At 38.4% G+C, this 12,631-nt stretch overlaps 1 protein-coding gene across 7 annotated transcripts in view; it reads left to right on the plus strand.

Moving 5' to 3' along the window:
* pacsin3 (protein kinase C and casein kinase substrate in neurons 3) overlaps positions 1-12,631 on the plus strand; it is a 52,415-nt gene that overhangs the window by 35,709 nt on the left and 4,075 nt on the right. For 5 of the 7 annotated variants that reach the window (XM_048185594.1, XM_048185596.1, XM_048185595.1 and 2 more), the window contains 4 exons: positions 2,724-2,844; positions 4,592-4,722; positions 6,200-6,247; positions 11,040-11,200. In XM_048185594.1, coding sequence (XP_048041551.1) covers positions 2,724-2,844; positions 4,592-4,722; positions 6,200-6,247; positions 11,040-11,200 — 461 coding nt within the window. The remainder of the gene's footprint in view (positions 1-2,723; positions 2,845-4,591; positions 4,723-6,199; positions 6,248-11,039; positions 11,201-12,631) is intronic. The other 2 variants (XM_048185599.1, XM_048185600.1) reach the window with 2 other exon arrangements.

Consider the following 12,631-nt stretch of genomic DNA (forward strand, 5'->3'; position numbering starts at 1 on the left):
TATAGAACTAGTATGTTTGCATAACCTTCCTGTTAACGCATTTTGCATCTGTACATTTGTATTTTATACTATTTGTCGCCACATATTTACACATTTATTGTATTATAATTGACTTTTTCCTTAAATTATAATTTAGTTTTTCTCAATTTTTTATAGTATATTTTTTTCATTTGTTTGCAAACATGAATTATTAGAATCCTAAATTGATATTTTAGTATATTGAAGTTTAGTATTTTGATAGTGTATAATAAGTTTTGCTAATAAAATCAAATGTTTGCTTATTTGCAGCTCAATACATATTAATTGTCTGCACTAGGGCTGTGTGATTTGGGGGGAAAATCTAATTCTAATTTTTCTGGTTAAATCTCCTGTATACTTCTGTACATTGGAGAAAAACGTGGATTATCATATAAAATACTTTAGATAGAAGTATTTATTTATTTATTTATTTATTTATTTATTTTTACCCAAAATGGGATTGATTGAGCCTAAGCCTACTAAGCTCTAAACACACATCTGTTTCATTCATACTGGAAGCCGGAGGGCGCCCTCGTGCTGAAACTCCAAATATGTCTCACAGAAGTAATAACTTTATGATGTTCCAGGAAATCCCTAATGTGGACAAGGCCACAAGCTATCGCTGTAGCTGAATAAAAAGATAGAAATGCCTAAATTAAATGTTGTCTTTTGTTGGACAACAGGTTTATGAACGTTTCTCATCACAAGTTTGGGAAGATGTTGCCTTTTCAAATGCACATTGTACACATTTACTAATTTAAATGCATTTACTACCAATCACCGAGCCACTCTTCACTAACATGCTGTGCATATTTAATAAAAAATCGGGGGGAAAAAATCGCAGCCTTTGCGTACTCATAATCGCACTGTCAAATCGCGATTCCGGTTTAATTGTGAATAATTGTGCAGCCCTAGTCTGCACTGATCTTTTTTATTGACTAATGCTGACTAGAACAAATAAACGTGGTTCATCGATTACTTTTAGTAGTTAAAGGTGCAGTATGTAGGATTTCTGTCCACTAGAGGTCATTAGAGGCCTATTCAAAACAAAGGCGTAGCTTGATGATGGCAAGTTTGAGTGTGAAATCTTGGGACATGTGGTCTTCACCTCAACGGATGGTGCAAAAGAATAGGGATAGGACTCGGGGAAGAAATCATGTTCATGGATGCGATTATTAACGTTACTGTGGTATGAAGCAGAGGGGCTTTTATGTCACAGTCGCCGGTGCCGCTTCCACTTTTCCGGTCATGAGTATGAGGTAACGCAGCTCTGTTTATCATATTAGATACATTTGAGAGTGTTGAAAATGATGTTACAACATTACTCTGTGCGTTCGCTCGGCGGCTGCTGTGAGACACTGTTACACACTGCAGTAAGATAGATCGATTTTACAATATCATATTAAATGCTGGATGGCTTGTGTTGATAAATGGCATGCAATTCATTTTAAAATGTATTGTATGATGGAGAAAATACTGTATTACTGTTACAAAAAATAAAGCTGCATCTGATTATGCTATGTTAGCTACTTCACAAAATAGTGTTTTTTTTCTGAAGCATGGTAAAGCATGGTACTCACAAAAAATCAAGAAAATTAGATTTAAACTATGACTAAACGTGTTGAGCTATATAACAACAATTAGTTTTCTGTCTATAAATGTAACCAAACAGTTGTTCCCTTGCCTATTAAAACATGTAAATATTAAAGCGTCTTTGGTGTTTCCATGGTTTCTACAAAATAAAACCGGAAACAGAGGGTATAACGCGGGTATGACGCCATTGACAGGCGACTCCTCACACGTCCCGGAGCCTTGGTTAAAATTGCAGTTTTCTCACGATTTACAAATAGTTGGAAACATTTGGGATATTGTAAGTACTCAAGTGAACAAAATATATAACACTGGCCTAGTGGTTTTTGGATATTTTACTGCAAAAATATTACATATTGCACCTTTAAGTACATTAAATATCAAGTACTTTACTCAAGTAGAATTGAAAACAAGTACTTATACTACCAACCGGTGGTGAACAAAGTACACAAATTAAGTACTTGAGTATATTTACATTTATTAGGGTAACTGTACTTAATGTGTAACCAATATTCTCCATATTATCCGTGTTTATATTTCTCAGAAGTCCACCAGATTCGTCAAACTTGACAGCTCCAGGGTTTTTGTTTAAAACTACAGATTGAACTTCCGCATTTTTGTATTCCTGCCCACGGACAGTCAGATTGACATAATCAAAAGTGCATTTTGTGTGTTGAAGTTTTTTGGCAGAAGCCACACCACAGCTCTTCTGTTTTCTCTAGTCTTGTAGCACCCATTCATTTATTTATTCATTCATTCATTCATTCATTCATTCATTCATTCAAGTTTCTACTTCATAGACAGCCAAGTTTTAGTAAAAGCCCATCTTGTCAGCAGTGAATTACCCCTTTAAGTAAATATATTACTACTGCTAAAAGATACTATAGTATGGACCTTTTAGTTTACGTCACTGTGCAGAACGCATTACACATCAAAATATATTTCTCTGTGTTAGGTGTTTTTAAACGTACTAGCATTAGTAATAGCGATGTTTGTTTGTCTTAGCAAACACCATCAATTAAAGTTGGTGTTGGCTCTGTTTTTTTTTATACATACACTTCCTTGTGCACAAATAAAACCTGTCCTAACAAAGTATGTGGAAAATCCCCATGCAGATTCCGAGCCCTGTTCCGAGACCTCGGCCAGACCATCAACGTAGCCAATGACACGGAGGACCTCAGGTGGTGGAGGAACACCCATGGGCCCGGCATGAGCATGAACTGGCCGCAGTTTGAGGTATATTCTGCAAAATGCTACTTTGTTTATTATATTTGCTACATCCCAGAATGCCACAAACTCTTTTGCCAGATGCAAACAAGACTACAAACTTAAACTCTAACATTTGCTTAGAAAAGATATGACATTTACGGACCCAAACAGTGTTGCGGAGTCGTCAACCGTAGAGCTGTTTTGGGCCCCGGGCTCCAGTGGTGGTGAATTTCTAATGGGTTGAGTGTGAATGAGCTGTTGTCTTTGCATGGCCCATGAGTGGGTTCAGGAATGTCGGATCCCTCTCCCTAATGGCAAATCCTTCCCAGCCCTCCCCACAGCACAAACACATGCAGGCACACAGTGGCAGCACCTCCGTTTGTGCAAATGATGTTTGTACATACACGATGGTGTGTTGTGGAATCTGAGTGTGTTCGAAATTTCAAAATCCCCCCACAGTGTGAATGTTTAATCGAGCAGTAGGAGAGTGAATGGCAATCACGGAGCTAAAACGAAGCTTTTAGTCAAGTTTGCCCAGGTAAGTGACACCTCCAGAGGAATCTTCTGGCATCCTCCCTGTTCTGCCAGCACACTGGAGTTCTTTGTATGGCTGTAAACAGGCACAGGCTCTCTCTCTCGCTCTCTCTCTCTCTCTCTCTCTCTCTCTCTCTCGCTCTCTCTCGCTCTCTCTCTCTCTCTCTCTCTCTCTCTCTCTCGCTCTCTCTCTCTCTCTCGCTCTCTCTCTCTCTCTCTCTCTGTGTGTGTGTGTGAACAGTGATAGAAGGCCGTCTGGACGATCGTCCAGCATGTGACTCTGAATATAAGTGCTGTTATGTCACAGTCACATTGTGTGACTGTTCTGTATTTTTGTTCTGCTTTAAAACAAGGCTATTTATTGACCGAATGTATGGAACCTAATGGACCATATGCACAGAATGTCCTTAATGACTTCCGTAAAAATATAAGCCAGCTGTAAATCTTCCGGTGAAATGTCACTTGTTGGTGTGTCGGTATCTTCAATGTCCTGAGGTGGTTTTAAACAGCATCAATAGTGTAATAATTAGTTTATAATCAGAATATAGTCACTTAAATGGTCAGGCCTAGCATTAATTTAGTTATTCAAACGTAAAACGGTATAAAATAAAAGACGTGTCTCAGTGTTCCTCCTCGGCAAAATTCAGTTTGATCGGTTTTCACGCTTTCGTTAAAATTTTAGATTGAATGTGCACTTTAGTTAAATTCACTGAATAAAATGTGTGCCGAAATCATTGAGCTTTGCGCTGCACTAACAGCTTCAGTGATTATAAAGGGAGAAGCGCGGTGCTTGCTTTCTGTGTAATTCATTCACAAGAAAAGTTATTGTTTTTCATGAGATTTTGTGAGTACTTCATATTTCGCCTTGACAAAATGTAAATTTTAAACATTATGAAATCACTACGTTTAAAAATATTCAAAAGCGAAACCGAGTGAAAAACTATTACAGGAAATGGCTAATATATGCGCAAATAAATGCCCATCTGCCCATCTACTGGTTATAGTGGTAATTATGACTGGTTATAGTGGTTATAATGTCTTTTTTATTTTTAGACAAAAAATTTTTTCTCTCAAATGTTGGATTTCCTTTTCGGTTTTTACAAATGGAGACCATTTCAGAAGGACGAACAAATAATGTTTTGGTCATCACATTAAAAATAACATTTACATGTTATTAATGTTACATGTTATTAATAACATGTAATATGGATTTTCACATGTGCATTTCATGTTTTAACAGGAGTGGTCACCAGAAGCGCACCGATCCATCAGTCGAAAGGAAAGAAACAGTCGTTCTGATGACGTGGTCACTCTGACTAACATTGTCTCGGCAGGAGACGAACCCCCGCGGACCCCACAGGAAACTACAAGGTACATCTGACTTCCACACACTCGAATGCTCATGTACAAAGAACATGTTCACAAATATTTATTTTCTATTTTATGTTGTTATTTTTTTTTAAATCTCTCAAAGGGCCTGTTTACACCTGGTCACTTCATGTGTTTTTACTGATTGGATAGCTATTCGTTAGCGTTCCATTGTACCGCCAGCGGTACACATTCCTTTCAAAAGAGACCAAAACTATGCATATACTCCAAATGGTTCAAGAACAGAATGCAATTTACTTTGGGTATGCCTTTTTTTGGCATTTTAGGCAAATTTTACAAGAATGCTAAGAGGTTAAATTACTTTCGTTTACACTTGACCTCATAAATGTGTCTCCGCAAAACGAATATAAATCTTAAATCATATAAATCATGGTATGTGGTTTCAACCAGATGCATTTACACTTGTCCAGTTTAGTTTGGAATGCGTCTCAAACCACCTCCTGAAGTGGTTTGAGTGATCGGATTTAAATTCGTCTCAAAAGCGTTTCGGAGGCCATTTACACCCGGTCTTTTCATGATCGGATAGCTATTATCATGATTTAAGTAGCTATTTTCATGATCGGATAGAGCTAGTAAATGCTTCCACTTCAGAATGTTGATTTAATATTTATGTATTATGACTATATTCAAATAAATAATAACAAATAAGGTGTGCACAATATTGGTGAAACATGAACACTGCATAATATTCTTCAGTGAATTTTAAGGAAATATTTGAAAAATGTATATTTATCAACCACCCAAAAGTAGATGCACGGATTGTTGAGTTTCATGTTCTGTTACAATAACAATCCAACTTTTAATTAAAGTATTGTATTCAAAAGTGGAGGGTTATTATTGTTTAGTTTTTTTAATTAACCTGGAAAACATTCTTCCCTGAGGGCTTCGCTCACTGCTTTTAGTACCAATTACACCAATTAGCACTGAGTCAGCACATTCAGACTGTGTGTGTGTGTGTGTGTGTGTGCGCATGTGTTTGTGTGTACCTGGTAATCCCTGTGTTGTAAGGACCAAATGTCCCCACAAGGATAGTAATACCAGTAATTTTTGACCTCATGGGGACATTTTGTGGTCCCCATGATGAAAAACAGCTTATGTGTTTTGAAAATGTAAAAGTGCAGAAAGTTTTCTGTGATGGGTAGGTTTAGGAGTGGGTTATGGGCTACAATGTATGATATAAAAATCATTATACCTATGAAATGTCCTCATAATGATAGGAATACGTGTGTGTGTGGTGCGTGTTAACACGGGATCAGGAAAGGTCAAAGGTATTAGCTAAATGAAGTGCCTGGAAAGAACTGATAAGGTCTGGTACAGATACTATAGATGGCTCATGTTTGTGTGGTGTATTTGAGCCTCTCTCAGGGCACACAGGGAATGCCTGTTAAATTGCAGTATTAAATGTAGCCTTCTGCAGCTTCCTGCTTATTAGTCTGGTCTCTGACTCTTAAACCCACAGGTGGCATGAGGTGGATGGCTATTACGAGAACCTAAGTGGCTATTCACCGTCAGTGCAACTTTTTTTATTGACCTCCTCTCTCAAGAGTACAGACAGCAGCTCTGTTCTAGAACCTAGTAAGCAGCCTACCTAGACAGTATTCTTAGGCACCATGGGTGCACTCCTGACACAAAGGTTGTTACAAAAGTAGGCAGCAACATTATGCAGCCTTATAGCCTGTTAACTGTCAGTGTCCCGGTAGCAGGACACTTAGGGCCCTATTTTAACGCAAAGTGTAAAGCGCACGGCGCAGGTGCACTCAGTGCGTGTCCAAATCCACTTTTGTTATTTTAACGACGGAAAAACGGTCCGTGCGCCGGAGCGCATTTTTGAAATGGGTTGTCCCTATTCTCTTAATGAGTAATGGGCGTAACATTCAATAAACCAATCAGAGTGTCATCTCCCATTCCCTTTAAGAGCGAGATGCGCTCGCGCCATGGCGGATTGCTATTTACATGGCGTACACGCGATGAGTCAGTTAATATATATATGTGTGTGTATTGGAACGATTGTTCAATTAATTAGCCAATTTCGTTCATCATTATAAGTAGTAATAGGCTGAATTGAAAATAGGTAGCCTAATTCTAATACACGCAATGACTATTCATCATTACATTTTTATATTTATGTAGCCTACACAATAATATTCTTTTACACTGTAATCCTTTTGTTTTTAATATTTGGCATGTTTGTGTGATGCGCATCCCTGTGTGTAATAAGCAAAGTCAACGCGCATTGTGGACGCGCCCAGAGGCGCAGTTTCTACCAACGCACTCTAACAAAAAAATATTGCGCCTTGAGTTGGTCTATGGCGCAGTCTATTTTCAGCTCCTTAAAATAGCAATGCGCGGGCAATGCGCCTGAACACCCCTCTTTTTTAGACCAGCGCACTATGGGCGAAAATGCATTTACTAATTTAAGGATGTGGCGCTGAACGGGAAAACGCAAACGGCGCCGGACGCAAACTAGCAAACACACTTGCGCTGCGCCTTGCGTCGCTTTGCGCCGGGTGTATTATAGGGCCCTTAGTGTACTGAAATTTTAAAAATATGATGATACCAGCATTTCCCCCTAGCATTTTGAGCGGATTCTTAAACGCCTCTTATTGACCATTGTGTTCACACGCTCATTGGCTAGTGCTCAGTGAAGAGCATCAGCAATATCTATTTACAACATGTTTTTGAAGCGTTGATCATTGCAGCCAATCACAGACACATCTGTTGAGCGTGTGAACACATTGGCCAATCAGAGGTGTTTAAGAATCCGCTCAACAGCACTCAAAATGCTAGTGGGAAATGCTGGTATCATCATATTTTCAAAATTTCAGTACCGACTTCGGTACTTTTGGCAACCCTGTTTAAAACCTTTTAGCAGGCTTGATTTTTGTGATATCAACTTCAAATTTGGACTTAAAGAGATAGTTCACCCAAAAATGAAAATCACCCCATGATTTACTCACCCTCAAACAATTCTAGGTGTATATGACTGTAACTTTATTAACCCCCTGGAGGCATATGGATTATTTTTTATGATAGATGGATGCATTTATTTTGGGCTTCAAAACACGCCCCCCATTCATTACCATTATAAATATTTGGAGTGCCGGGATATTTCTAAATATATCTCCGATTGTGTTCGTCTGAAAGAAGATGGTCATATACACCTAGGATGACTTGAGGGTGAATAAATCTTGGGATCGTTTTCATTTTTGGATGAACTATTTATGGCTTTGATCAATTTTAGAGTCGTCTGTTATTCCAAAGCATTCATCAAATACAACTCATTTTGACAAAATGTTAAGGCAGCACTGGATATATCCTTCACAGAGAAGACAATCCCAAAATGCATAGTGATGAGTTCAGTGTAGAGATTGATTTATGATGACTATAGAGATGCATTCGATTAGATACACAATATGTGGATGAGCCTCTCACAGTTTAGCTGTTAAGACTCACAATGGAGTTTGTCTCATTCGCTGTGTGATGTGAACGCTGCTATTTGTGCATATGTAGGATGTTCCAAATCATTCATTTTTGAGTTCCATTTACAGTAGGTTAGAATGTTGTCTTAGAAGGCAGCTGCCTGTGTAGGCAGTCGATAGCCAGGCAACTCACTAGGTTGTGGAACAGAGCTAACAAGATCTTTAAGACAATATACATTATAATCACATTTTGTTGCCATTAAGAAAAATCAATTTAACTCCTTTGATCCCAGGTCATTGTGAGAGCCAATCATTTGGGAATGTTGGTTCCCAGCTAAATCTTGCCTAAATCAAGGTTTTAACAGTTTTTATTTGCTCTTTGCAGATTCCTTTTGTGAAAATCAATATGTATCCTCTTTGCTAATACTGCTTTAAACTGATTTTGAGTAAATACTGAATGAATGTTCTGAGTTCAATACAGGTTCAGCTCTATCATCAGTATCTCTGGGGCAAGACACTGCACCCAGATAAACTTTACACACTGTGTTAAAAGTATCGTCATGAAACTTAAACATTGTTACGCGTGGATTCCAGACAGTTTACACACAGAAAAATCTCACGTGTGAGTGGAGTATACAGAGTAAAGCCCAGAGTATACTTCTTATTTTCATGCATAATGCATAGTTTTTTTAAAATATAGTCCATTTGACGTGCATGCGGACACAGGCGGTCGGCGCAGGTGCATTACCACAACTTGCACTACCAGTGCCTGGGCAACTTCTCTCCACAAGTTATAACCCATATACATCTTTATAATCTTTTAGGTACTTTCTAACCTCCCCGCACAATCACTTATCCACGCAGCCATCCATTATCTGTTTCCATCTAAAGTTGCAAATTTAACTATAAAACATTTGTGAATAAAGCACAGTTTCCATCCAGTGAGTCAAAGAGAACAAAATTGTATCTTCCTGATAAACTGGTGCCAAATATCTCTAAGAAGAATGCAAATTGCTGCAGTAGGAGAAGCCACTGTGGGTCTTTTTCATATATAATAAATGATTTGCGCCTCAGAGCACGCAGACGAAATGAAACGCGGTCATGTTATCTTGCTTTGGGATGCGGATGCTTGTTTTTTGGGAACGCAGTCGTGTAAGACCGTTCCTGGAGGTAATAATACCCAACCTCTTTAACGACAGACTGGCTCAGGCATTTCAGAATGACCAAAACATTTTAGATGGTCCACTGATTAGTCCAGTTATGCTGTCCCATCACGCACGACTTTTTTTGCTGCACATCGTTTAAGCATGTCTTCTTATTGAATACAAAAAAAATATGACTCAATTGAACTCAATTTATGCACATCTCTCTATCCAGCGTTTTTATTTTTTACAAAATTCGCATAAAAATAGGTGGATGCAAACATGGCTGTTGATGGCTTCGTTTGAAATCGCTCCCCTATAGACCTTATTAACAGCAGTGCCATCTTTGATTTTTAATGGGAACGAAAGCGAGGCTATGAGGGATAGACATACATCTCTTCAGTGGATTGTACTGTTATTTAATGTTTTTTTGGATTGTTCAGCTGACAAAATACTGCAAAAATATCTTTCAGAGAAATTTCAGTACACAAAAAACTCTAGACAACATGAGCTGTGGAAAATTGTAAGTGATCTAGGAGCTTTATACAGCTTTTTACTGCAAATGCCACTGAAAAGTCTATCCCTCACCTGTCATGATGCTGCTCTGAAAAAGTCTATACCCTTAAATAGGGCAACTATTTGAGGGGACAGCCATTTGTATTGATGTCTGAAACCATAGCTGACATTATCGAGTGCACTCATTCAATCCCATAATGCACCACAATAATGAGTGTACAACTGATGTACACTCATCGGCTAGAGAATACCCATAATACACTGTGAAGGTCATGCAGAATTAATTCCCGCATCTGATCAGAAGATGGCGCCCGCAGCTGAATCATCCATCCGTTTTCCATACTGCTGGTTCAATGTGGGTACAGAGTAATATCATACAGATATTAATTCCTTTTTAATCGATTATTAAATTGTTTAATTCGAGGCTCATGCAAGAAATCTTTTCATTACTACTGGAACTGCCAGTTTAAGTTTGATTATTACACAGCAAGCACAAACTATGCAAAAGCAGCAGCCCTTCCGCCGCTCTCAGTGTGTGAATTATCAAGTGAACTATATTAGTGGACTGATGTAGGGAATACTGAATGAGGGTATAGGGGGCGATTTCTGTCTCTTCCTGTTCTTTTTTTTTCTTTGACTACCTTGTGAATCAGTGGTCCTTAGGCACTGTTGCCACCTTGTGGACAAACAAATTAGTGCAAAAAAAATTCACTGGTCATGTGACCTGCGCATACAGAGAATGTGGGGTTAAAAAAAATCGGTTGCATGCATACAGTGTGTGCATACTGTGTGGTTGATGAAATTCGTGTCACACGCACTATATGCGGACACTAGTGTACACATAACAAGTGAAGTATACTTAGGACTTAAAAGTCTGGCTGTGGGCAAAGAGTACGTGCTTAATGTAGAAATGATGAAATTCGTCACGCACACCCATATACCATAGTGCAAAAACCGTACATGCATTACTGTAAATATGATGTTTTGTTTTTGTTCATTTTTTACAAACTGAGGGACACGTTGAAATTAGTTTCTGTGAGAATCCACGGCATGCCACAGATAAGTTTGATTCCTTCAATAGATTTGTATTAACATTTCAAATGTTTTCAGCTGAACTAACTATCACTGATCACTTGATTGCCAAATTGATTTTTCCAGCTTCTATTAAAATGATTCCTCCATGAATTTGTGCAGATTTCTAATTCCTCTGCTGTCCACACAGGGCGGGTAAAGACTACTCCTCGGACTGGTCTGATGACGAGAGCCCCAAGAAATACATCGCAGCCAACGGGGTGGACGAGGAGGAGAAGGTAGTCGGGGTTCGCGTTAGAGCGCTGTATGATTACACAGGGCAGGAGGCTGATGAGCTGAGCTTTAAAGCAGGTATTAATCCCTACTAATGCTTATTAATGCCACACACATGAACATACATACACATGGAACGGCTGGCTGTGGCTTGTGGATTCATCGAACCCCTTTTCTTTGCTCTTTCAATGTCTTTCTGTGCATGGTTATTTCAGAAGGCATTGCGGAAAGGACCAAATGAAATGGGGTTTGTCAATTGAAGCATGTGCGCATGTGTGTGTGTGTGATTAAACCGTAAATGACACGTTACATGGGTTTATTTGTGACAGCTTCCTCACATTTAGACAATACCCATGAAACTGCTTTGGAACTAGTGAACTGACACAAAACAAACATACTCATTTCTGATATTACAGTGTTTGAATTTTCATAAACGGAAGCAGCAATACAAATAGGCAAAGATTGATTTTGAACACTTATATTAAGCTGATATGAGCTGTTACACTGGTAACACTTTACAATAAGGTCCTGTAAGTTAACACTGGTTAATGCATTAACTAATATTAACTAGTAATAAGCAATACATTTGATACATTGTTTAATAATGTTTGGTAAAGTTAAGTCAATAAAAATACAGCTTTATTTTAAGTTCATGCCAGCTCACATATTTTGATTTAAATTATGTATAAGTAAATGTTGAAATTAATTAAGATTAATACATGCTTTAGAAGTATTTTTCATTGTTAGTTCATGTTAACTAATGTAATTAAGTAATGTTAAACGGAACCTTATTGTAAAGTGTTACCATCACTCTTTTCAGATTTGGTTGGTTGGATTAAAACGAACTCTGGTGCGATTGCTCCGTTAGTGCGGTTCATTTGAATAAGTGCGCACCAAACAAGTGGATCGAGACCTGAAAATATGCCTCTCTAAGTGAACCGGGGCTAAATGTATCATTTTCTTTTTTGGTCCGGTCCAAAAGAACCAAGAGAACTAAACTACAAGTGTGAACACACACTAATAGATGGTAACAATACAAGGGAAATGTTTGTTTCCATTGGGAAAAGGGACCTAGTTCACAAAAAAAATTTGTTTTTAACATTTCCCAGTTTTTTGCTTCAAAGTTCACATCAGATGCTGATCTATGGACTTCTTAATAAATCAATAGTTTCCCTCAGTGATCAGCTGATCCCTGCATGTCGTGAATAATTCACAGGCTTCCCAAAAGTCACTAAATAGCATCAGTTGGGTCAGTGATAGAGCCGTGTCCTCCCCTCTGATTGGCTTAATCTGAGTTCAGGAGACAGGACTGACTCTAATGCTAAATTTCTTTGGTCTGCTGGGTAGATTAGCGGGAGTCTGCACCGCAGGAAGCTGTGAAGCAGACACATTAGTAATGCAGAATGAGGGTAAATCAAATCTTCACAGGACAAGAATAATGAAACCATCTCATTTGGTTTCATTTGCTAGAGTAGAACTTAACTGGATAGAAGAGCAGGATCTACCTGG

The sequence above is a fragment of the Megalobrama amblycephala genome, linkage group LG3 (genome assembly GCF_018812025.1).
Source record: "Megalobrama amblycephala isolate DHTTF-2021 linkage group LG3, ASM1881202v1, whole genome shotgun sequence".
In the NCBI taxonomy this organism is placed as follows: domain Eukaryota; kingdom Metazoa; phylum Chordata; class Actinopteri; order Cypriniformes; family Xenocyprididae; genus Megalobrama; species Megalobrama amblycephala.